The sequence below is a fragment of the Trichomycterus rosablanca genome, chromosome 5 (genome assembly GCF_030014385.1).
Source record: "Trichomycterus rosablanca isolate fTriRos1 chromosome 5, fTriRos1.hap1, whole genome shotgun sequence".
Taxonomy (NCBI): Eukaryota; Metazoa; Chordata; class Actinopteri; order Siluriformes; family Trichomycteridae; genus Trichomycterus; species Trichomycterus rosablanca.
The window spans coordinates 23479370-23506833 of NC_085992.1; the positions used below are offsets into that span (position 1 = coordinate 23479370).

A 27464-nucleotide genomic window follows, 5' to 3' on the forward strand; every position below is an offset into this window, starting at 1 on the left:
ATTTCTGCAAATATTTCATTATATCTTTTCATGGGACAACACTATAGACATGAAACTTGGATATAACTTAGAGTAGTCAGTGTACAGCTTGTATAGCAGTGTAGATTTACTGTCTTCTGAAAATAACTCAACACACAGCCATTAATGTCTAAATAGCTGCAACATAAGTGAGTACACCCCACAGTGAACATGTCCAAATTGTGCCCAAATGTGTCGTTGTCCCTCCCTGGTGTCATGTGTCAAGGTCCCAGGTGTAAATGGGGAGCAGGGCTGTTAAATTTGGTGTTTTGGGTACAATTCTCTCATACTGGCCACTGGATATTCAACATGGCACCTCATGGCAAAGAACTCTCTGAGGATGTGAGAAATAGAATTGTTGCTCTCCACAAAGATGGCCTGGGCTATAAGAAGATTGCTAACACCCTGAAACTGAGCTACAGCATGGTGGCCAAGGTCATACAGCGGTTTTCCAGGACAGGTTCCACTCGGAACAGGCTTCGCCAGGGTCGACCAAAGAAGTTGAGTCCACGTGTTCGGCGTCATATCCAGAGGTTGGCTTTATAAAATAGACACATGAGTGCTGCCAGCATTGCTGCAGAGGTTGAAGACATGGGAGGTCAGCCTGTCAGTGCTCAGACCATACACCGCACACTGCATCAACTCGGTCTGCATGGTCGTCATCCCAGAAGGAAGCTGACGCACAAGAAAGCCAGCAAACAGGTTGCCTACAGTCAAGCATGGTGGTGGTAGCATCATGGTCTTGGGCTGCATGAGTGTTGCTGGCACTGGGGAGCTGCGGTTCATTGAGGGAAACATGAATTCCAACATGTACTGTGACATTCTGAAACAGAGCATGATCCCCTCCCTTCGAAACCTGGGCCTCATGGCAGTTTTCCAACAGGATAACGACCCCAAACACAACCTCCAAGATGACAACTGCCTTGCTGAGGAAGCTGAAGGTAAAGGTGATGGACTAAACCCAATTGAGCACCTGTGGCGCATCCTCAAGTGGAAGGTGGAGGAGTTCAAGGTGTCTAACATCCACCAGCTCCGTGATGTCATCATGGAGGAGTGGAAGAGGATTCCAGTAGCAACCTGTGCAGCTCTGGTGAATTCCATGCCCAGGAGGGTTAAGGCAGTGCTGGATAATAATGGTGGTCACACAAAATATTGACACTTTGGGCACAATTTGGACATGTTCACTGTGGGGTGTACTCACTTATGTTGCCAGCTATTTAGACATTAATGGCTGTGTGTTGAGTTATTTTCAGAAGACAGTAAATCTACACTGCTATACAAGCTGAACACTGACTACTCTAAGTTATATCCAAGTTTCATGTCTATAGTGTTGTCCCATGAAAAGATATAATGAAATATTTGCAGAAATGTGAGGGGTGTACTCATATATATATATATATATATATATATATATATATATATATATATATATATATATAGTGAGTGAACATTCGGACAGCGGATGGTGTTTTCCGATGTTTTTTATATTTTGTAAAATTCAATATTAAAATGTCCCCAGAGAAGGTGCAGAGGAAGCGCAGTTTTTTGTTGTTGAAATTACACCTACAAAATACAACGCTATTGAAATAAAAAAGGAAATAATAGAGAAATATGAGAGTTATTGTTGTTTCTGGTAGATACATTTTATAAAAAAATGTGATGTGTGTTTATGTACTGTACAGTACTACTGTGTATTGTTGTTTATTACAGGATTGTCTATTCTATAATTTTAAATATAATTGTATTTATAACAAAAGAAAAACATTTAAGACATTAGAAAGGTTAGGTAAGGGGGTGGTTTGGGAGGTCTGGCATGGATTAATTCTGTTTACATGATTTCTTATGGGAAAAAATAGGTTTAACTAATGAACATTTTGACCTAAGAACAGCCCTTCGGAACCAATTAAATTCGTAAGTCAAGGGTCCACTGTACTGGCATGTACACCCAATTTTTCTGATATGCAACTGTTACGTTGAACCAACTGTATAAAGTTTAGCATTAGGACTAATCTTGAGCTGAGACTAATTTAAAGCTATTAGGCGGCAAGGCCGTCTTTAATGACTGCTGCTGTTAAAGATGCAGGGTTGGATTTCTAGTCTGTCCTCATGCAGGTGGCCTACTGAGTGTCAACAGGGCATGGGGGTTGGGACATTAGTGTTCCTGGCCTAAAAATACTTCTGCAGTTGTGCTTCCCCTTGCGTAGCTGTCAATCTAAGGAATAACATTTAAAAGCCATGAGGCAATAAGTTACTCTGTATTATTTTGATAAACTGCTTTAATTTGTTTAGATTACAGTTTAGTTTTCTTAATCTTTCTTCAGGTCAGTGACTATTTTAAACTGTGACATTTGTTTGTCACAAATGATTTTTGTAAGCACATGCACAGACTCTGGGCAACCTATGGGGTGTGGTGATATTGCCCAATTATAGTACTTTGCCAGTGGAGTAGCTTTTTGCCATACATAGTGACTGCTGCTTCTGCTTGGTCAACACAATCTGGCTTTCTTATAGCGTGGAACTGGTGGAGTGTTTCCTTAAATGGAGTATGATAAATGCCCTAATTCTTTTAATGTTAGATTGAAAGTTATGGCTGTAAATAGGTCCAGTAAATTATCTATATTAATAAACATAAACATTTATACTACAACCCCAAATCAGCAAAAGTTGGGACAGCATGGAAAATGCAAATAAGAAAAAACACAGAGTTTTTTACATTTACTTTGACTTTTATTTGATTGCAGACAGAATTTTTATGTTTTGTCTGCTCAACTTCATTTCATTTATTAATAAACATCCATTCCTGCATTTCAGGCCTGCAACACATTCCAAAAAAAGTTGGGACAGTAAAGCATTTACCATTTCACCACACTTAAAAGACGTTTTGGCACTGAGGATACCAAGTGATTTAGTTTTTTAGGTTTTATTTTGTCTCATTCTTCCTGCAAACATGTCTTGAGATGTGCAACAGTACGGGGTCGTTACATTTTTCCTTTCAAAATTCTCTATTGGGGACAGATCAGGACTGCAGACAGGCCAGTCCAGTACCCGTACCCTCTTCTTTCGCAGCCATGCCTTTGTAATGTGTGCAGCATGTGGTTTTGCATTGTCTTGTTGAAAAATGCATGGACTTCCCTGGAAAAGATGACGTCTTGAAGGCAGCATACGTTGCTTTAACATCTCAGTGTACTTTTCTGCATTAATGCTGCCATCACAGAAGTGTAAATGACCTTTGCCAAGGGCACTGACACAGCCCCATACCATGACAGACCCTGACTTTTGGACTTGGTAACTGATATCAGTCTGGATGGTCCTATTTTTTCCCCCAAAAAAGACCTGGAATGCTGATTCATCTGACCACAATACATGTTTCCACTGTGTGAGGGTCCATCCTAGATGCCTCCGAGCCCAGAGAAGCTGATGCCACTTCTGGACATGGTTAACACAAGGCTTCTTTTTTGCACAGTAAAGTTTTAAGTGGCATTTGTGCATGTAACTCCGTATTGTTGTGCTTGACAAAGGTTTGCCAAACTAATCCCTTGCTCATGTGATTATATCAGCTATTGTTGAGTGGTAGTTCTTGATGCAGTGCCATCTGAGGGATCGAAGATCACGGGCGTTCAGCTTAAGCTTGCGCCCTTGGCCTTTACACACTGAAATTCCTCCCGATTCCTTGAATCATTTAATGATATTATGCACTGTAGAGGGAGAAATATGCAAATCCAATCTTCCAATCTTTCTTTGGGGTACATTGTTTTTAAACATTTCAATAATTTTCTCACGCATTTGTTGACAATCTGGAGATTCTCTGATCATCTTTGCCTTTCCTGGATGCTGCTTTTGTACCAAACCATGATTACAATCACCTGTTAACATCACCTGTTTGGAATCACATCATTATTTAGTTTTTTCACCTCATTACTAGCTCTAAATTGCCCCGTCCCAATTTTTTTTGGAATGTATTGCAGGCCTGAAATGCAGTTAAGCAGAAAAACATGAAACGTCTCAGGTTCATTCTGTCTGCAATCAAATAAAAGTGAAAGTAAATGTAAGGAACACTGCATTTTTATTTTATTTGCATTTTCCTTACTGTCCCAACTTTTTCTGATTTGGGGTTGTAGCTTAGTCATTATGTCTTTATATTTATATGTATTTATATTTGTGTGTTTTATATTTCAGCTGCTAAAAACTTTAAAAAAGCTTCAAGAACTGGACATTACCCTTGATATTCTGGCTGTAAGAGGCAATTCTCTATATCGAAAATTGTAAACACAAGGTGCTATTTAGTTCGTCTGTGTTTTGTGACTAACACAATTGTATCATTTATTTAGGAGACTGGAATTGGTAAAGTTGTGAACTCCTTTCGCAAGCATGATGATGCCGGTGAAATTGCTAAATCGTTAGTACATCAATGGAAAAAACTGGTTCCGAAAGATCCCTCATGGTAACATATCCTATCAAGTAATCATGTTTAAGACTATTTTTAAAAATTTAATGGTATTACAGAGCTGGGCAGATTACTCGAATAGTATTTATGAGCGGGTTATATATAAATGCTGTTTGTTTGTTTGTTTATTAGGATTTTAACGTCATGTTTTACACTTTGGTTACATTCATGACAGAAACAGTAGTTACTCATTACACAAGGTTCATCAGTTCACAAGTTTAATATCAGACACAGTCATGGACAATTTTGTATCTCCAATTCACCTCACTTGCATGTCTTTGTACTGTGGGAGGAAACCGGAGCTCCTGGAGGAAACCCATGCAGACACGGGGAGAACATGCATACTGCACACAGAAAGGACCTGGACCGCCCCACCTGGGAATCAAGCCCAGGACCTTCTTGCTGTGAGGCGACAGTGCTACCCACTAAGCTACCATGCCGCCCTATATATAAATGCACTGTCTGAAATGGATTAAGTGATGTAATCTATGAATCATATTAAAAAGTAAGTTCCTGCCATCCAAGTTTCCTAACGCTGGCAGTAGTCTCACTTTGTTATGGTCCTGGGTTTGATCCCCAGGTGGGGCGGTCTGGGTCCTTTCTGTGTGGAGTTTGCATGTTCTCCCCCTGTCCTCGTGGGTTTCCTCCAGGTGCTCCGGTTTCCTTCCACAGTCCAAAGACATGCAAGTGAGGTGAATTGGAGACACTAATTTGTCCAGGACTGTGTTCGATATAACCTTGTGAACTGATTAACCTTGTGTAATGAGTAACTACAATTCTTGTCATGAATGTAACCAAAGTGTAAAACATGACGTTAAAATCCTAATAAACAAACAAAACTTCCTTATGGTCCCCTAAAGCTTATATTGTTTTATTAAAGTAATTTATTTTGTGGCGATATAGCCCCTGTGGGGACCCGGGGTAAAGCAGGTCCCCAGCACTTTCCCCCTTGCTGATGGTAAACGACAAATGGGGGTGGCTTGTTTGCTGTGAGCTGCGACCTGTAATGGGAAGAAAGAGATCCAGGTGTTTGAGGAATAGGATAGACTGTAGGTATTTCAATTCCAACAAACAATACTTTGGCTCCTACTTACCATAAGTCCCCAGAAGGCATTGGCTGAATGTCAGTCCCAATAAACCAAACACAAATCACAAATATAGAAAGTATGATTAAAAAGAAACGAATCTTGCAGCAGAAATCATGCCTAGAAAGTGCTAGAAATAAAAGTGGGAATCCAAAGGATGTAGAATTACAACCGCTCTTCATAACACTTAATCCCATTGCTCTCAGTCTTCAAGAAACACTGTTGAACTTAAATCCTTCAAACCACAATTAAAAAAAATACACCTTGTATAACACATACACCGACCAGGCATAACATTATGACCAAATAACAGGTGAAGTGAATAACACTGATTATCTCTTCATCACGGCACCTGTTAGTGGGTGGGATATATAAGGCAGCAAGTGAACATTTTATCCTCAAAGCTGATCTGTTAGAAGCTGAAAAATGGACAAGCGTAAGGATTTGAGCGAGTTTGACAAGGGCCAAATTGTGATGGCTAGATGACTGGGTCAGAGCATCTCCAAAACTGCAGCTCTTGTGGGGTGTTCCCGGTCTGCAGTGGTCAGTGTCTATCAAAAGTGGTCCAAGGAAGGAACAGTGGTAAACCGGCGACAGGGTCATGGGCGACCTAAGCCAAATCACTGATTCTTTTTTATTGCATTTTACAAAACACCCCAACTTCTCTTAAAATAGGATTTGTGTATTTTTTTTTTTTTTTGCATATTCTCCCCATTTTCCTCCCGATTTAGCGCACTCAATTTTGTCTTCCGCTGCTGACAGATACCAGATTGCTTCCAAGGAGAGCACGTCGCTGTACACGCCTCTTTCGACACGTGCACAGCCCTCCTCTTCTCACACCTGCTTTCTGCACAGGTGTCTCTTCCGCCAATCAGGGTCCTCACACAGCATATGAAGACCCACTCACCCACACATGGTCCGGTCCCCATCCTGTAGATACGGTGGACAATTAGTATCTGCTGCAGGCACTGCCAATTATGCCCGTCAGATGGCGCCCAGCCGACCTGTGGCAACACCTGGTGTGCTGGTGTGCTGGTGTGCTAGCAGAATATCCCGCTGCGCCACCTGGGCGCCCAGGATTTGTGTATTCTAAATGAAAATTTTTTATTTCTGTTTTGTAGAAAACCATACACCGGGTAAAGCTGCCATGATGTGTGAAAAACCAGACTTTTTAGGTTTAATGGTCATAATAACTCAAGGTGAAATGTCAAGCAGATAAAACTAAAACTGTGAATCTGTAAAACTGCAAATCACAGTTAAACAGCATCATGGGCTTGTTTTTAAACTATATAAATAGATGAAATGGCCTTACAAAATGTATTTTCAGCCAAGAGGTGAAGTTATTATTATTATTATTAATATTATTATTATTATTATTATTATTATTATTATTATATGCTGCCAAGTGGGTTCAGACTCCTAGTGACAAAACATTTTTTTTTTCAGATTAAGTCTTTAAGCTTCTTAATATTTATTTTATTAAGAAACATTTAGCATAACTAAATAAATTATGGTGTGCTGAATACAGAAACTTATTTTGTATTTGTGTATTCTTTTTTAAGTAGTGTGCAGCCTCACCCTCCCTCGCTAAAGGAACCAGCAAAGCCAGAAAGTGAACAAATGAATGAAGAAGAAGAGAGTCAGGCTTCAAAAAGGACCTCACCTGAACGGAAAAACAAACATGAAGACTTTGGTCCTGAATACAAACCATCAAGGGATCTGGATGCTAAAATTAAAGTAAAACCAAGCACTAGCAAACTGAGAGACGGCACTGATTCTGAAAATAAGGATAGTACAAAGAAAGACCCTGTGGACCTTGTGTTGCAGACTTCTAAGAACTCTGTCCAGTCAATTGAAAAATCAACCAGTTACCACCACTCTGAGCCTAAAGAAGGCAGACTTAAGAAAAATGAGAAAAAAGTTTCTGATATAACAAATAAGCATAGATCCAGTATGTCCACAAAACGAAAACCTGACTCTATAAAAGAAGATTTCATTCAGAGTCGAGATGTAGGGAGAAAAGACAATCAAGGGAAGAAAAGGAAAGAAAAGGACATTGAAAATGATGACTTTGAAGTGCCATCCATGTCCTTTGAGGAATACTTGAGTTATGATCTCGAGGCCCCCAAGCGAAAGAAGAAATCATGTAATGCAAAGGACCTGAAAGGTCTTAAACCTGACCAAAACGAGTTCGTCAAACAGCATTCCTCAAGCAGGAAGTCAAGCAGTCCTGTAACAGAAGCACTACCTACATTGGTAAGGATTATATACTACAGTACAGTTGTATGTAAAGGAAAAGCAAACTGTTTAGGAAAAAATATGTATGCATTCACTGAGTGATATTGAATGGATATCATTTCAGTTATTACCAATCAGTTCACACTTAATCACCCATAGTGATAAAGTGAATTTTTTTTTTTTTGAATTTTTCACTAAATATTATTTATCATTATATCAGATCTTTTCCCCCCAATACTTTAAAGAAAGGCACAACTAAAGGATAAAGCAAAGGGTACACCTGATGACTAATTTGATTTGTAATTAATTTTTGAGAGTGTGAACATATGTTTTGACATCATTGTGTAAATAAGGGTAGATTGATTTATTTATATTTATATATAAAACATTAAAACCACCTCCGTTTCTACACTTACTGTCCATTTTATCAGCTCCACTTACCATATAGAAGCACTTTGTAGTTCTACAATTACTGACTGTTGTCCATCTGTTTCTCTGCATGCTAAATAATACCTGCTCTGTGGTGGTCCTGTGGTGGTCCTGACCATTAAAGTACAAGGTGAAAGCAGGCTAAAAAAAGTATGTAGAGAAATAGATGGACTACAGTCAGTAATTGTAGAGCTTCAAAGTGCTTCTATATGGTAAGTGGAGCTGATAAAATGGACAGTAAGTGTAGAAACAAGGAGGTGGTTTTAATGTTATGGCTGATCAGTATATACTGGTGCTGGTCATAAAATTAGAATATCATGAAAAAGTTGATTTATTTCAGTAATTCCATTCAAAAAGTGAAACTTGTATATTATATTCATTCATTACACACAGACTGATATATTTCAAATGTTTATTTCTTTTAATGTTGATGATTATAACTGACAACTAATGAAAACCCCAAATTCAGTATCTCAGAAAATTTGAATATTACTTAAGACCAATACAAAAAAAGGATTTTTAGAAATGTTGGCCAACTGAAAAGTATGAAGATGAAAAGTATGAGCATGTACAGCACTCAATACTTAGTTGGGGCTCCTTTTGCCTGGAATACTGCAGCAATGCGGCGTGGCATGGAGTCCATCAGTCTGTGGCACTGCTCAGGTGTTATGAGAGCCCAGGTTGCTCTGATAGTGGCCTTCAGCTCTTCTGAATTGTTGGGTCTGGCGTATCGCATCTTCCTCTTCACAATACCCCATAGATGTTCTATAGGGTTAAGGTCAGGCGAGTTTGCTGGCCAATTAAGAACAGGGATACCATGGTCCTTAAACCAGGTACTGGTAGCTTTGGCACTGTGTGCAGGTGCCAAGTCCTGTTGGAAAATGAAATCTGCATCTCCATAAAGTTGGTCAGCAGCAGGAAGTGCTCTAAAACTTCCTGGTAGATGGCTGCGTTGACCTTGGACCTCAGAAAACACAGTGGACCAACACCAGCAGATGACATGGCACTCCAAACCATCACTGACTGTGGAAACTTTACACTGGACCTCAAGCAACGTGGATTCTGTGCCTCTCCTCTCTTCCTCCAGACTCTGGGACCTTGATTTTGAAAGGTAATGAAAAATTTACTTTCATCAGAGAACATAACTTTGGACCACTCAGCAGTCCTTTTTGTCTTTAGCCCAGGCGAGACGCTTCTGACGCTGTCTCTTGTTCAAGAGTGGCTTGACACAAGGAATGCGACAGCTGAAACCCATGTCTTGCATACGTCTGTGCGTGGTGGTTCTTGAAGCACTGACTCCAGCTGCTGTCCACTCTTTGTGAATCTCCCCCACATTTTTGAATGGGTTTTGTTTCACAATCCTCTTCAGGGTGCGGTTATCCCTATTGCTTGTACACTTTTTTCTACCACATCTTTTCCTTCCCTTCGCCTCTCTATTAATGTGCTTGGACACAGAGCTCTGTGAACAGCCAGCCTCTTTAGCAATGACCTTTTGTGTCTTGCCCTCCTTGTGCAAGGTGTCAATGGTCGTCTTTTGGACAACTGTCAAGTCAGCAGTCTTCCCCATGATTGTGTAGCCTACAGAACTAGACTGAGAGACCATTTAAAGGCCTTTGCAGGTGTTTTGAGTTAATTAGCTGATTAGAGTGTGGCACCAGGTGTCTTCAATATTGTACCTTGTCACAATATTCAAATTTTCTGAGATACTGAATTTGGGGTTTTCATTAGTTGTCAGTTATAATCATCAACATTAAAAGAAATAAACATTTGAAATATATCAGTCTGTGTGTAATGAATGAATATAATATACAAGTTTCACTTTTTGAATGGAATTACTGAAATAAATCAACTTTTTCATGATATTCTAATTTTATGACCAGCACCAGTGTATGTATATACATATACAGTATATATATATATATATATTTAATGTTCTATTTGTCAATATATATATATATATATATATATATACATACACAATATATATATATATATATATACAGTGTATCACAAAAGTGAGTACACCCCTCACATTTCTGCAAATATTTCATTATATCTTTTCATGGGACAACACTATAGAAATAAAACTTGGATATAACTTAGAGTAGTCAGTGTACAGCTTGTATAGCAGTGTAGATTTACTGTCTTCTGAAAATAACTCAACACACAGCCATTAATGTCTAAATAGCTGGCAACATAAGTGAGTACACCCCACAGTGAACATGTCCAAATTGTGCCCAAATGTGTCGTTGTCCCTCCCTGGTGTCATGTGTCAAGGTCCCAGGTGTAAATGGGGAGCAGGGCTGTTAAATTTGGTGTTTTGGGTACAATTCTCTCATACTGGCCACTGGATATTCAACATGGCACCTCATGGCAAAGAACTCTCTGAGGATGTGAGAAATAGAATTGTTGCTCTCCACAAAGATGCCCTGGGCTATAAGAAGATTGCTAACACCCTGAAACTGAGCTACAGCATGGTGGCCAAGGTCATACAGCGGTTTTCCAGGACAGGTTCCACTCGGAACAGGCTTCGCCAGGGTCGACCAAAGAAGTTGAGTCCACGTGTTCGGCGTCATATCCAGAGGTTGGCTTTAAAAAATAGACACATGAGTGCTGCCAGCATTGCTGCAGAGGTTGAAGACGTGGGAGGTCAGCCTGTCAGTGCTCAGACCATACGCCGCATACTGCATCAACTCGGTCTGCATGGCCGTCATCCCAGAAGGAAGCTGACGCACAAGAAAGCCCGCAAACAGTTTGCTGAAGACAAGCAGTCCAAGAACATGGATTACTGGAATGCCCTGTGGTCTGACAAGACCAAGATAAACTTGTTTGGCTCAGATGGTGTCCAGCATGTGTGGCGGCGCCCTGGTGAGAAGTACCAAGACAACTGTATCTTGCCTACAGTCAAGCATGGTGGTGGTAGCATCATGGTCTTGGGCTGCATGAGTGTTGCTGGCACTGGGGAGCTGCAGTTCATTGAGGGAAACATGAATTCCAACATGTACTGTGACATTCTGAAACAGAGCATGATCCCCTCCCTTCGAAAACTGGGCCTCATGGCAGTTTTCCAACAGGATAACGACCCCAAACACAACCTCCAAGATGACAACTGCCTTGCTGAGGAAGCTGAAGGTAAAGGTGATGGACTAAACCCAATTGAGCACCTGTGGCGCATCCTCAAGTGGAAGGTGGAGGAGTTCAAGGTGTCTAACATCCACCAGCTCCGTGATGTCATCATGGAGGAGTGGAAGAGGATTCCAGTAGCAACCTGTGCAGCTCTGGTGAATTCCATGCCCAGGAGGGTTAAGGCAGTGCTGGATAATAATGGTGGTCACACAAAATATTGACACTTTGGGCACAATTTGGACATGTTCACTGTGGGGTGTACTCACTTATGTTGCCAGCCATTTAGACATTAATGGCTGTGTGTTGAGTTATTTTCAGAAGACAGTAAATCTACACTGCTATACAAGTTGTACACTGACTACTCTAAGTTATATCCAAGTTTTATTTCTATAGTGTTGTCCCATGAAAAGATATAATAAAATATTTGCAGAAATGTGAGGGGTGTACTCACTTTTGTGATACACTGTATATATATATATATATATACACATACACAAGTTTTGTTCACAAATATCCATGTTAAACAGCTTTTTGTCTTGAAAATCTGTAGTCATTGGTTTCGTTATAGCGTCTGACACCTCTCTTAAAATAAGAATCAGATTTCTTGACGCACAAGGTTTTATTTTTCAGCTTATGGTGTCTCTCTAGTATTATATGCAATATACATACAATGTACATATCAGTTATATGCAGTATGCAAGCAGTAAGCAGACCATATATGGCCAATAACATATAAAGATGATGTTTCAAACACAAAAATTATACAAGCATGCTACAGAGTATGTAGTGACAAGCTATATACATAATTGTGTGGTAGTCCAAACTGTAGTGTGCACTGTATTGTAGTTATTGAAACTGTACTATACAGTGTTATGGGTTCGAAGTAGGGTGTAATAACTATGTGGATAAAAACAGAAGTAGCTATAGACTAGCAGATACTATTACTGGTCAGCTATTTATGAGGTTAATGGCATGAGGATAGAAACTGCTCCGGTGTCTGATACTCTTAGTAATCTGGGATCTGCAGCGTCTGTCAGAGGGTAGGAGTTGAAGAAGGTTGTGACGGGGAGCAAGGAATCTGCAGTGATTTTTCCGCAGAGTTTGAAGATTACAAGTCCTGGAGGCTGGACAGAAGAGCAGCAGTGATTTTTTACATCTGTCTTTTGTTGCTCTTCCTGTTTTGTGACTGCCCTGAACCAGACTATGATGGATGTATACAGGATGGACCTAATGACCACAGTGTGGAACTGGCTCAACAGCTCTTATGACATACTCATTTTCCTCATTTGCTGCATAAAGTACACCCTCTGGGACTTTTTGAGCATGGAGTTGATGTTAGGCCTCTGCTTCAGGTCAGTAGTTCCCAGATACTTGAAGGACTCCATGATTGACACCGGATTGTTGGATATTTTGAGAGGGAGCAGTGCTGAAGGGTGTTTCCTGAAGTTCACAGTCATCTACACAGTCGTGACTGCACCAGCCGTTTAACCTCCCACTGATATGAAGCCTCATCCACCCTGAGTCCATTGACCGTAGTGTCATCTGCAAACCTTAGGAGTTTAACAGAAGGGTCCTTAGAGATGCAGTCATTGGAGTAGAGAGAAAAAAGTAGTGGGGCGAGTACACACCTTTGTGGAGCACCAATACTGACAAAAGGAATCAAATTTAAAATGTGTTTATATTTACACAATATATGTAAATTGGTCTGCTGAAACATTAAACGTAATTTCTTCATAGTTTTTTCAGCTGAATGAAAGTTAATTTTTAGGTCACGTATTGTTGTTTTTATTGCATTTTACAAAATGCCCAAACTTTTTTTTTGCTTTATTTTAATTTTATACTTTTCCAGTACAAATATTAATTTAAGATTGACCTCCTGTTGGTTTTGTATTTATATCTGAAGGAAAAAGCATTTGTTTTTTGACAAATAGAACATTAAAACCACCTCCTTGTTTCTACACTCACTGTCCATTTTATCAGCTCCACTTACCATATAGAAGCACTTTGTAGTTCTACAATTACTGACTGTAGTCCATCTGTTACTCTGCATACTTTTTAGCCTGCTTTTACCTTGTTCTTTAATGATCAGGACCCCACAGGACCACTACAGAGTAGGTAGTGGCACTGACATGGTGGTGGTGTGTTAGTGTGTGTTGTGCTGGTATGAATGGATAAGACACAGTAGCGCTGCTGGAGTTTTTAAACACCTCACTGTCACTGCTGGACTAAGAATAGTCCACCAACCAAAAATATATCCAGCCAACAGCGCCCCATGGGCCGTGTCCTGTGACCACTGATAAAGATCTCAAAGATCTCAGTGTATTTTTCTTGTATAAATAAAATATATTTTTGTATATATATATATATACTGTATGTATATAGTTACATATTGCGGATTTAAATTAAATGGTTGAATTTTACTTCTCAGGCCCCAAAGCCAAATGTGATGGACCTACTGAAGGTTCCTTTGCCTACAATTTTACCAGAGGATGAGGATTTTTCTCAGCATCGGGATTTCATGGATAAGGGAGGTGAGGTATTGTTACCGTAGAGCTTAAAAGGTTGTATCCTTGTAATGTGTAAATCATGTGATTTTTTTTTTTTTTAATACACCAAAGGCTCCAAAACATTCAATACAATTTGATTAACAATGTTTTTTTTCTAATAAGAACCTAAAGAAAGTTTTAGCAAGAGCCTTTTGGTCTCCAGACTGACTGAAGACGGTAGATGGCAACTATCAGAATGAATTAATATAAGTCAGCAACCATTGTCCAGTAAATCTAGCAGATTTAGAACACATGGGGAGGCTTATCATTTGTTAATCAAACACTGCTTTGATCATATAAAAAGGCTGAAAGTAGTTCTGAAGCAGAGGAGGTGGGTTATTGTCATTTAATTTATTATTTTAAGGTACAAATGTCTTATTTTTTTTATTTGTATTTTTTTTCCCTTCTCTTTTTCTCCCCCCCCCCCCCCCCCCCCCCATTTTCTCCCCTAATCTAGTCGTATCCAATTACCCTGATTGCATTACGTTTCACCTTTACCGATACAACCCTCCACCGCTGACTGAGGAGCTTCGCAACTGACACACATCCCCCTCCGACACGTGCAGTACCGACTGCCTCTTTTCACCTGCACGAGATGAGTTCATATGCGGATCAGCCTTGTGCACGGAGAGCCACACCCTGATCAGCATTATTTCCGAAGTCTCCCAGCTGGATGGCAGAGCTGAGATTCGATACGATGTATTTGAAATCCCAGCTCTGGTGCGCCACCTGAGCGGTGTCTTTCTTTTGTTTATTAACAACTTTATCCCTGTCAGGGTTGCAGAGGGCCAAGTTTCACCAGGAAACACTGGGTGCAAGGCAGGAATACCCTGTACAAAGTGCCAGTTCATCGCAGGACTTTGGCCATACACCTCCGATTCCCCCTTCAGACATGAATCATGTCTGTCGATGCAAGCTGATAGCACCACTGAGATTCAAACCTGGATCCCAGCAGTGGTGAGCAAACATAATAGACCACTGTGTCACCAGAGCTTGTCATTTTTTTTTTTTTTACTGTTAATATCTACACATACTTGTGTTTAAGGTTTCACTATTAGTCTTTTATTGGTTTATTTGTGCTAAATTAACATATTAACATTGTTCATATTATTATTAAGTGTAGAAAGTTTATGCAAATTTAAAGCAAATGTTAAGCATCAAACATTAACGGCATACTTTATGCACTGTATGTTTTTTGGGTCAATGTAATTGTGTACTATTTCTTTTTTAGGACTAGTTTTTTGCATGTAGTTGTGCTTGTCCCCTAAACTGTCTTTGTTGTTTCATAATTGTTTTACTAAATAACATTGGATCATAAAATATGGCATAAAAGTAACTCAGTTACAGCAATAATTAGTTATTGATCAACCATATAAAATCACCCCATGAAAAAATAATTGCCTCCGAACTTAATGAGCAGTTTCACCACCTTTAGCAGCATTGATTGCATCTAAAAATAAGCTTACATTTTTTTGCATAACTGGATTGCTATTGGGTTTGAAGCAGTTCTTGGCCTCTCTAAAAAAACATTTTAATACTGTTTTTTTACAGTCTTATAGCCTGGCTGTGTTCAATTAGGTAAATTGGTTTACCAATTAAATAAAGTTTGTGATTAAAATGTACAAAACTGATATGGCTGTTGGAAAACTTTGCTTCATAAATGAATGGTTATATGATCTGGAATCATTTTGTCATTCGCAACAGTATATGTATTTATTTCAAATGGAAATGTATTACTGAATGGTTATATTATTTACCATGAAAGCCATTTACAAGAGAAATTTGGAAAGTACCATGCTCAGGATAACTTCCACAAATCAATATGGCTTTACAAACTATGAGTTGCATTATACTGTATTACATTAAAAGTATTTGAGTTGGATTTTTTAAAGCTACTACAAAATGCCATTTCCTTTACAAATAAAACGTTCAGAAAGCAATCACAAGATTACACAGCATGTTTACAGATTTAAACCCTGAAGTTTGGGTCTTGCAGTTGAAGAGAAGACCGCAGATGTTTGTGAAGCCCCTGTGTTTACTGGTCAGCGGATGAATAAAAAGATGCTGGTGTACTCTGGAAGTAAGACTGCGTATCTTCCCACCATGATGACGCTGTATCAGCAATGCATCCGGACCTTACAGAACAACATTGATTGTGAGTGTTCCTCGATAACCGACTTGGCTTCTTATCCCAAGTTGTTTGAATGATGTCTAGTATTTCTGACTTTTTACTTCGTTTACATGACTTGATTTTTTCTTTCTTTCTCTGTAGTGCTGTATGAAATTGGAGGTGTTCCATTTGAAATTTTGGAGCCTGTGCTGGAGCGCTGTACGTCAGAGCAGTTGCTGCGAATCGAAGAGTGCAATCCTGTAAGAGCGAGACGTAACCAAATGTTGATGTGAATTCAACCATGTAACACTAACATTTACATGAAATGATGTTTTCCCTTGGCAGATGAGCTGAGCAGTGGATGGCTAAGGGACTCCCTCAAGGGCTCAACTGTGCCAGTTTGACAGATCTAGGATTGGAACTCTTAGCCTTTAGAAAAACAGTCTAAAGTTAGATTTACATTTAGTCATTTGGCAGATATTTTATCTACGGTTTATCAGCTAAGGCTTGATTATGCAAACTATTTAAAGGTCAAATTTGTAACTAAAAGGAACCCAAATGAATAGTTAATAAGCAACAGAAGATTAATTATTCATTAATACTGCAAGAACCTGTCAGAACACAATGTGCACAAAATGGTAATGCTGTTACTCTTGGAATTGTTCAAAGCATGAGGGAGACAACAGGCTGTATGGTCTGGAGGTATAAACTCATTCCAATCCCATCACTAATCAACCTGAATGCAAAGGCTGTGAGCTTTGAGGCTTTATGGCTGTACTTGCATGAGCTTTGACACTAAAACTGTAGCTGACTGGTTTATTGTCTAAAGAAAATCTTCATACCCCTTTAAAATGGTCAGTTTTTCTGAAATACACAGATCAGCCATAACATTAAAACCACCTCCTTGTTGCTACACTCAATGTTCATTTAATTGGCTTCACTTACCATATAGAAACACTTTGTAGTTCCACAATTACCGAATGTAGTTCATCTGTTTCTCTGCATGCTTTGTTATCCCCCTTTCATGCTGTTCTTCAATGGTCAGGACTCTCCCAGGACCACTAAAGAGCAGGTATTATTTAGGTGGTGGATGATTCTCAGCACTGCAGTGACACTGACATGGTGGTGGTGTGTTAGTGTGTGTTGTGCTGGTATGAGTGGATCACCTCACTGTCACTGCTGGACTGAAAATAGTTCACCAACCAAAAATATCCAGCCAACAGCACCCTGTGGGCAGCATCCTGTGACCACTGATGAAGATCTAGAAGATGACCAACTCAAACAGCAGCAATAGATGAGTGACCAGCTCTGACTTTACATCTACAAGGTGGACCAACTAGGTAGGAGTGTCTAATAGAGTGGACAGTGAGTGGACACGGTATTTAAACACTCCAGCAGTGGTGCTGTGCCTGATCCACTCATACCAGCACAACACACACTAACACACCATCTAAATACTACCTGCTTTGTGGTGGTCCTGACCACTAAAGAACAGGGTGAAAGCAGGCTAAAAAAGTATGTAGAGAAATAGATGGACTACAGTCAGTAATTGTAGAACTACAAAGTGCTTCTATATGGTAAGTGGAGCTGATAAAACAGACAGTGAGTGTAGAAACGAGGAGGTGGTTTTAATGTTATGGTTGATCAGTGTATGTCTTCACGCTGTATTTTTGTATGCATGTTGTGCTGTGTTCGGTTTTCTCCAAACATACGGCTTGGAGTTCAGTTCAGAAAGTTCAAATGTGGTCTCATCTGACCATAAACTTTTGCTGAATGTCATTTCAATCTTTAAAGTCTTATAGCAAAGCACTTGTTTGGGAGCATTTTTTCTTGCCACCCTGCCATAAAGGTCAGCTTTGTGTGAAGCTTGTAGGTTTTTGTCACATGCACAGACCAACAAGTTTCAGCTATACAGACTTTAAAGTCCTTCAAAGTTGCATTTAGCCTCTTAGTAGCTTCCCTGATCAATATCCTTCTTGCTTGGTCATCCATGACAGGTTGTTGGTGGTGCCATACACTTTTCACTTCTTAGTAAAGCTTTGATGTGTACTCTTTCAGAACAGAAGAGCTGCAAATTAGCTGGAGTGTGGATCTGACTGTTTGTGTACGTTTGGCCCTCAGGTGTACATAGGTGTGACTGATCACCTGTGGGAGAAACACTGCCACAGGGAATTCAGAAGCGCTCAGCTGGAGGAGTATGAATCCTGGAGGGAACTGTACCTCCGACTGTTCCAGGAACGAGAGCAAAAATTCCAGCTGCTTACCAAGAGCATCGTCTCTGCTCACTCTAGAAAACCCAGAGGTAACTTTCAAGGTCGTGGTGCTCTATCACTCAGGTTTTTAACCCCCTGCTTAACTCTGCTCAAACTTTTCTTTATCTTTTGAAATAAGTGTAAAATAATGATTTTCTATTCATGTCTTAAGAATTTTTACTTACTTTACCTGCCAAAAGCTTCCAGTTCAGATATAGTGTTGAACCGTGTTGCATGTACAGCATGTTTACAATCTACCAACAGATTTTCAAGTCAGGTGACTGAGGGCCAGTCCAAAAATGTTCCATCTTTAGCCTTTTTTAAAGGATTTTAAGATGAATACTGAGTGAAGTTTTGGATCTGCTAATTTGAACACAAAGTTTATCCCTGTTTTTTATGTAAAACCTTTGGAATTTGCTTTGCCCTCTTTTTATGCTGTTTGTTGGCAAATGTGATCATTTTGCATTGCTAATGACTTAGCCTGATTCATCTTATTTCCATGTTTTACCACCACCATCCTAGTGGTGGTGGTAAAACTTCCCCAGGTGGGTTAGGCTTCCCCAGTGTTACTGGGCACAATGTAGCACACCCCAGACAGGACACCTCTTCATCGCTATAGCCAGTCATGTTTGTAGGTAGACGCACGATTGGCTAATAGTACCGGTGGGATTGGAACTCTGGATCCCAGTGGTGGCAGGCTAGAGTAATATACTGCTAGGCCATCCAAATGTGGAAAGCATTGGACAACTTAGACATTTTCTTTGAAAATACTGTATTTTTGAGATGCTGAATTGTGCAATGTGTCAGTTTGCAAACAAAATTGGCATTTAAGCTGCTCGGGTGGCGCAGCGGTAAAAACACACGCTGTTCACCAGAGCTAAGATCTCGAATACATCATATCGAATCTCAGCTCTGTCTGCCGTCTGAGGCTGAGTGGCCACATGAACAACGATTGGCCTGTTGTTTAGATAGGGGTGGGATTAAGTCGGGTGGGGACTGGTGCGGGTCTCTCAGACTGGTGCGATTACGACCTCTGCTGGCTGGTGGCGCCTGCACGGAGATGGGAAAGGAGTGCGGTAGAGGGTGTGGCCCTCCGTGCACAGCGCTGTACTGCACTCGTCAAGTGTAGGTGATAAGATGTTCGATTGCTGTGCACGTGTCGGAGGGGGCGTGGAGCAGCCTCGTCCTCCCCAATCAGGAGCAGGGACCAGCATTAGTGAGAGGATGATTGACGGGCAGGAATTGGATGCGCTAAAGTGGGAGAAAAAGGGAAAAAATTAATAAAAAATGGCATTTTGAACATTGATTTCTATTTATTTATTAGCTTTTAAGCTCCAAAGTGGACTTACATTTAGCTACCTACTTCTTCTAAAACTATACATCCATAAATCTCCATGCAGCTGCCTCATTTGCATCCAGACAACATACTACTGTACTGAATAGACTGTAAGTATAGTAAAACCACCATGACTATAGGTATTGTTATAGACCTCATGTACAGGCTTGTTGGAAAAATTGTGGGTATACTAAGGTCACCAAAGGATTGCTCACATTGTATATAATCTTTAAGAATACATTAACAGCCACTCAGGTGGCACAGCGGTAAAAACACGCGCTGCAACCAGGGCTGGATTTCGAAGGAGCGTCGTTTCGAATCCAGCTCTGCCTTCACCGGTCGAAAGGCTGGGCGGCTATATGAAAGAATACATTAACACTTTAAACATCTAATTATTACCAGTTATCTTTATTTTTATATTATCCCCTAGCTAGTTTTGATGCCTGATAAAGATTACTGGCACTGGGGTGTCTTGTAAATTGATTAGCATTTTCTTTCAGTATCATCCAGGTGATTTGCTTTTGTCCCACAGACATGCAGTTGGTGGCTTTTGTTATCAAAATCAGCCCTAGGTGTGAATGAGAGGGTGTGTGTGTGATGCTCTGTCACGGACTGGTGTCCTGCCTTGAATCTTGTTTGTTTGGGTGATGCAGGACAGGACCCCCTGCAATCCTAAAGAGGTGGTCAATGAGAAATGAATTTCTGTCAGAGAGCATGTGGTTAACAGAACAATCCTGAGAGGAAGTTTTATATCGCAGGAGACTATGCTGCACTTAAACTCTTATCTCACCCTGAAAGTGTAGCATGTGGCACTCTGGCATGCATTCAGCTGTCAGCCAAATGCCTCCACTGCTGCATGACCTTTAGGTTGTGACTCCTTTACAAGATCCTTGTTAGCATCGCCACTTTACTTGGTATTTAACAGCTGCTTCTACTTGCTAATGAAGTAAGGGTTTGTGGATTATTAAGATTAGTGGGGAACAGTGTGGTGATTAGTGAGGAGTTTGTGAGGTGAGTTTTACCAAGCTGATCTAATTTGTTGTTCATATTTAGAACGGTGAGGAGAAACAAGTATTTAACCACTTCTGTTTTTATTTAATGACCTATATGGCCAAAAGTATGTGGACATCTCTTCTAAAGATTGAATTTAGTTGTTTCTGTCACATCCATTGTTACAGCATGACTATTCCTCTGATTATAAAGCAAGGTCTATAAAGCCATAGTTTTACCAGTTGTGTGCAATGGAGTTCCAGTTGCCTACACAAAGCCCTGGTCTCAACCCAACACTTAAGATGAATTAAACTTAAATTGTGAGTCAGGCCTTCTCTTCTTATATCAGACCTCACTGGCTCTATAGACTGAATGGTAGGGCTGCAACTAACGATTATTTTAGTAGTCGAATAATCTGACGATAATTTTTTCGATTAGTCGACTAGTCAACGATTATTTATGTCATACCCTCCATCTCTGCCTTAACATAACAAAGCCCTGTTATGTTATTTAAGTTCCAATATCAAATTAAAATAATGACCCATGAAACATGAATATGAAACTTAAGCTTGATAGTTGAATTAAATAGATTTGAAACATTAATACACAATCACAATAAAAAAATGCAATTTAATAAGAAAGCTTTGGACAGCATTAGAAACTGTTATGTTTCAGAAGTTATCACTCTGGAAGTCAAAAAACATTTATAACGTCGTTGAGAAACATGTGAATGCTGTCTGTGAAGACCTCAGCCATTTGAGGGGTGCATGAACTTCTCTTCTCATCCACACTCCATTGCTTAGTGCTATTAATAGAAAGAGCAAACGAGAAAGCTGTATTAATTATCACAAACTGAAGGCTATGTATCATAGTTTATTACAAATAGTGTACTGGCTATGCCAACTAAACCATAACAGGTTAAATATCTTAACTGAATTATCTGCTGAGCTAACTAGCTATCATTAAGTAGAGGAGGCTTATTATTTAGAATCAGTGCTCTCATTAACGAGAGCAAAAATATGGAAGACGAGACAGGGTAACGTTAGGCTATGATGTTAAGTTATATAACGTTACTCATATAAATGACTGATTAACTATTGCACTTAATGCGTTAGCTAGCTAACAAACCTGAAAAATAACGAACTCTTAAATAGTTTTCCGACAAGTACTCTAGCTATAACAAACATTAACTACGTTGGTTAAAGCACAAAGCGGTGTAAAAACTTTGCTGCAAGGCATTTCACCGTAGTGCTGGTGTGAAACCTTAACTCTGCTTTGTAGTGTCTGCGTCCAGCTCATTTCTTTGGGTTATTTTGGCTGAAATACTTTAGAAAGTTTCGGTCTCTCTATCTTTGCCTCTCTGTCTTCATAAACTCCCCGCTGCGCGCCATGGAAGCGATGCTGCGCCCCCTGCAGTTCCTTTAGTGCATTGCAATAATAACGACGCGTCGACAATGAAATTCCACGTCGACAAATTTTTATAGTCGACGTTATCGAATACGTCGACTAATCGTTGCAGCCCTACTGACTGGGCACAAATTCCTAAAGACACCCTTTAAAGTCGTGTAGAAAGGCTTTTGCAAAAGAGTGGATGATTTGAAAGCTACAAAGGAATGAGGGAGAAACTTAATACAAATACCTATAGTTTTGGAATGGGATGCCCAACAAGCTCATGGTCAGGTGTCCCAATACTTTTTCCCATATAGTTTATATTCCAGTATGGGCGCTCAAATGGCACAGCAGTAATTGACGCTAGCTCACTACTGCTGGGATCCAGGGTTTGAGTCCTCAATGGTGCTATCGGCCCTTTGAGCATATATGCACATTTGATTGACTGCGTCTGAGGGGATGGGCGACACGGTGGCTCAGTTAGCACTGTTGCCTCACAGCAAGAAGGTCCTGGGTTCGATCCCCAGGTGGGGCGGTCCTGGTCCTTTATATGTGGAGTTTGCATGTTCTCCCTGTGTCTGCGTGGGTTTTGTCTGGGTGCTCCAGTTTCTTCCCACAGTCCAAAAACATGCAAGTGAGATGAATTGGAGATACAGAATTGTCCATGACTGTGTTTGATATAACCTTATGAACTGATGAACCTTGTGTGATGAGTGACTACTGTTTCTGTCATGAATGTAACCAGAGTGTAAAACATGACGTTAAAATCCTAACAAACAAACAAACAAACAAACATCTGGGGGGATAAGTAGTGGTGAAATCTGAAAATAAAATAGAAAAACATTCCAGTGCTAAAATCCTCTGGTCTGGTCTTAACTTTGTTTTAATAAATATATATGAAAAACCATTTGTATTTATAAGCATAACTAAGGACATGTTTAAAAAGCCAGAATGATGGGACACTGGATTTTTCCATGATATTAAAAATGTATACAATGCTGAGCAAAGTCTGAGACCACTAGTGAACATGCTTCTACAGTATCTTGCATTTTTCTCAAATTAAATTTCTCAAATTTACTTATGTTTTTTTTTTTTATTACAAATCATATAATCAGCATAATAATGTGTCTCAAATCCTTAATCCTTAATATTTAGGGGTCATCACATTGGATTTGGTATGCATACCAGTGCAGAAATGCACCTCTCAACGGCCATCCCGCCACCAGACATAGCCAGTCAGAGCCGACCAGCCGTTAGCACGCTGAGATTCAAACCCCAGATCTCAGTGGTAGAGGCTAGTGTACTACTGCTGTGTCCCCTGAGCACCTTAAATCACTACAAATGTTTGTATAAAATTACAAATTTTGTGTATTGATCTTCTCATAAGTAAAATTTTGCAGCTCAAAGTCGTCTGAACATGTGCTTTAATGGGCAGGCTAAGTCTTAAGAAATTCTAATCTTTTGTCAAAAGAATTGACATGATCAGTCACAAATGTGCTTATTCGCTTTTCAGTAGTGCCAAATACTAACAAATTCTAAAAACTTCTAATTGTAATGCTGTTTAAATTATTAGAAATAAAAATGCAAACTGGAAGCATTTTCACTAGTGGCTTTAGACTTTTGGCGTTTTTTATGTCAGCATTGTGGTAACCCAGAGGTTTAAAACTCTAGCCCACCACCATAGAGACCTGGGTTCAGTCATAATGTCTGAAAGAGAGAAGAATGGATGCGGAATAAGATTGCTGCAAGCAATACTAATTTCTAGTGTCTGGTTAAGGTGCCGGCATGAGTTGTGGCCTAGTGGTTAAGAAACTGGACTAGTAAGCAGAAGGTTCAAACCCCACCACTGCCAGGTTGCCACTGTTGGGCCCTTGAGCAAGGCCCTTAACCCTCAATTGCTTAGACTTAGTAAGTCGCTTTGGATAAAAGCGTCTGCTAAATGCCGAAAATGTAAATGGATAGCAGTGTGTATAGCAGGTAGAGTCTTCTGTAGGAATCTGCTACAGGTTGGTGTAAAAAAGTCATCAGCTGCTTTATAGAGGATTTTGAAATAACGAGTGAGCCTAGTAACGGTAGATGTACTTAAAGCTATAAATGGTTTTTGTAACAACATACTAATTAATTTGTGTCTTCTTTCTTCTTTCAATTATTATAATCATGTCTTTGTTTATGCTTATAACTACATATGTTTTTGTTCGGACTTATAAAGCAAACAATCTAACCACATTATGTTAATACTGTAGTTGAAGAGGATATCTGCATTGACTAAGTAAAATGGCAAAAACAATTAAATACATGTTTACCCTCAATTAGACTAGCTTTATAGGTTTTTAATTGGAGTAAAATATGTTAACAGCCCTGGGTGTTTAATGGTCAATTACCCTAGCTTAAATTTCCCCACTGACCAATCAATGTGCTTTTATTCCCACGTGTTACTGTAAGCAATGCGTATTCCTTAAAATGTTAGCAATGTAATTGTATTAAAAGCTGAAAAATGTTAATCATGGGTGTCACAATCTCATAGCTGTTGGATTATGACCTCACCTGCACACCAGGCTACTGGGTTAAAAAATAATTCTTTTTAACTTTCAGCTCCTTACTATCATTATTTTTCTGCTGGTAGATGTATCTGCTTATTTGCATGTGTCTTACCAGCTGTGTGTTTTTCGGTATCTCCTCAGGAAGACAGGTGAAGATGGCATTTATGCATTCAGCTGCCAAGCCACCTAGAAACATACGCATTCAACAGGAAATCCATGGCACTGCCGGCCCTGTGCTCCCTAATAACACGGACAAATCCAGGTCAGTTCTGACCAGATCGGGCTAGTATGAGCTTCTTCAGCCACACACACACACACACACACACACACACACACACACACACACACACACACACACACACACACACACACACACGAAAATGCATTTACTGCTGTCCTGTTGCAAAGCTGCTTGCCAGGTGTCTATTGTGTGATATGATGTAAAGGGGGAAAATACATACAATTAGCTAGTGACAATACAGCTGATAAACATTAGTGTATTTAAACATAAATTCTAACAGATCTGAAGCATTTTGTACTGTAATGCATTATTGTTTGTACCAGATACTGTAGCTTGTATTTCACACAAGTGTAGCAGGGCCAAATGTGCAAACATACAGTGGGTGTGAAGACACCATGTTAAATAGAGGATGAACAGACCATACGCTTTATTAAGAAGTTGTGATTTTTACAGATTTGCAGTGTAGCACTTTTACACTCATTGTGCTAGTATTAATGAGTTGCTGTATTTTCCAGCAAAACAAAACCCATTACAGTGGTACCTTGTAACTCTAAGAAATTTGTACCCTTAAACTCAGTGTTTCCCTTAAACTTAATGTGTGCGAGACTGCTGCTTTGCTCAGTGCTCGGCTTCAGCGGTGCCGTAAAACATCATGCGAACATGAGACAAATCTGCATTTGTGTGGAATAACCGTCAAATTTACTCTGAAAGCTCCATGTGTATCTGTGTTCAGCTGTATTTTTCTCCTGTTTCACTTTTAAACTTGTGTTATAGCTCGGGGTTCTGAGAAATTGTAAAAATCAGCTTTTCCGAGAGAGTCTAAAGCGCTTAACGTAAAAAAAAAAAAAAAGTAACTTAATGTATTAAAAGAACGACATAAACACTATAAACCTCTCTTAATTATTACTGCTTGTTTGTTCTCTCCACTAATTCAAAAGCATAAGAAAACTATAAAGAAGTAAAGGTAAAGTGCAGGTTTTGTTGTATTTTTAACTGTTTTAAATTCTATTTCAGTGTTATTTCTTATTATATTTGTGTTATTTTTAGTGTATAATTGTTAAAAACAATCCCATTATTTTACATTAGCCTAAAATATATGCAGTTCCAGTTCCCCATACATCCTCCTGGGAAAAAATACCTTACAACTCAATGCCTTTTAAACGCAACGCCACTACCAGAACCAACTGACGTTGAGTTTTGAGGTACCACTGTAATTCTATGTTTAATACATTTACATTTGGAAGCGACATATTGTACAAATGTAATTTCAAACCAGGTGATGCTGTTCTTCCAAAAGGGTTGATTTGTTGAGTCTTCAGCAGCGGAAGACAAATTGACTACACTAAATTGGGAGAAAGGGGGAAACAAACAACCATAAAAACAAACAAAAAATGTACAACCAGTGCAGGTGCTCAGGTAGCACTGTGGTAAAATCCGCTAGAACCCCAGAGCTTGACATATCAGCTCCTCTAGGGCAGGCCAGGCGCCCATACGGACAGTGATTGGCTCGTCTGAAGGGTTGGATTGCTGGAGGGAATTCTTCATAACTGCTGCAATTACGACTTCTGCTGGTTGTTTGATGGTGCCTGCACAAACAACAGAGGATAATCGGGATAGGTGTGTGACTCTCCGCACGCAATATGGATCCCCATATGAACCTGCCTTGTGTGGGTGAATAGAAGTGGCCAGCTCCATGCACATATCAGAGGGGGAATACGATTGTTGTGCCACTCCCAAGATTGAGATTGGAGAATTGCAACAATAGAGGACGAAATCCAAATCGGGTTATTGGGTATGACTGTGTTGGCACAAAATTTTGAGGAAAATGTATAAACTACAACCGCAGAGACCGATAAACTAACCCAGTCTTACATGTACAAACTTTCCCCACCATTAATGTTATAGTTTGTGTATGACTGCAAGTCCACTTTCTTCACTGTAGATTTGTTTAAATGCTAATCATCTAGTTAAATTTCCTGTCTCATATTTAATAGAGAACCCCCCTCTTTTTGGGTCCTTTTTTTCAGGTCGAGTTGTACCGAAATCTGGTATGGGTTGTGGTCTAAGTCAATTTTTTTGAGCCGGGTTTGATTAATCTGTAGAAAAAAATTTATGGAATGATCCCAAAGTCAATATCATTGTGACCGTTTTCACTTAGTGTGAAGAGTAATGAAAATAAGGGAAGACCATGTGTCAATGAGCCTGCTATGCCCTCCAGCACCAGCTCAGGATCCAGCCAGCCTCAAGAACCCAAAAAGATCAAAAGTAAGATTGTTTTTTAAAATATAGTACTATACTTCTAGTGGTGTGTTCTTCGGGTTGATGCAACATGTGGGGTTTTGCATAAAAATATTAGTCTAATCTTTTAAATAATTCAGTTTTTTTCAATAATTCAATTTAATTTACAAAATTGTTTTACAGATTGAAATATAGAATATTATGCTCACTTAGGGCAAGTCGGTTGGGGGCTCTTGAATGGCAAAATTTTAGAGATCATTAATTTGAGCCATAATACTGTTGCAATATGTTACCTTGAGGAAGATCAGAGTAAAAATTGTCTAACAATAACATGAGAACTTGTCATTGCTTTACAGATCAGAACATTCCACATGATTAGCAGATGTAGGATGAAAACAAAAATTGTTTTGTGGAAAATTTATATCGATTTTGATACTAAACACAGTCAGAATCAAGGTTTAGCTGAGGGTTCTTACTGCGGT

At 39.6% G+C, this 27464-nt stretch overlaps 1 protein-coding gene and 1 long non-coding RNA gene across 2 annotated transcripts in view; one reads left to right on the forward strand and one right to left on the reverse strand.

Annotated features, from left to right (window-relative positions):
* LOC134314398 (elongin-A-like) overlaps positions 1-27464 on the forward strand; it is a 31252-nt gene that overhangs the window by 2593 nt on the left and 1195 nt on the right. The window contains exons 2-10 of the mRNA XM_062994992.1: positions 4195-4251; positions 4347-4459; positions 7110-7803; positions 13769-13871; positions 15883-16041; positions 16159-16256; positions 18118-18298; positions 24645-24765; positions 26903-27009. Of these exons, the coding sequence (XP_062851062.1) occupies positions 4195-4251; positions 4347-4459; positions 7110-7803; positions 13769-13871; positions 15883-16041; positions 16159-16256; positions 18118-18298; positions 24645-24765; positions 26903-27009 (1633 nt within the window). The remainder of the gene's footprint in view (positions 1-4194; positions 4252-4346; positions 4460-7109; positions 7804-13768; positions 13872-15882; positions 16042-16158; positions 16257-18117; positions 18299-24644; positions 24766-26902; positions 27010-27464) is intronic.
* LOC134314400 (uncharacterized) lies at positions 21185-21948 on the reverse strand. Its single transcript, XR_010012378.1, has 2 exons — positions 21844-21948; positions 21185-21379 (listed from the first exon to the last, which is right to left on the reverse strand). It is a non-coding gene; the product is annotated as an uncharacterized LOC134314400 (long non-coding RNA).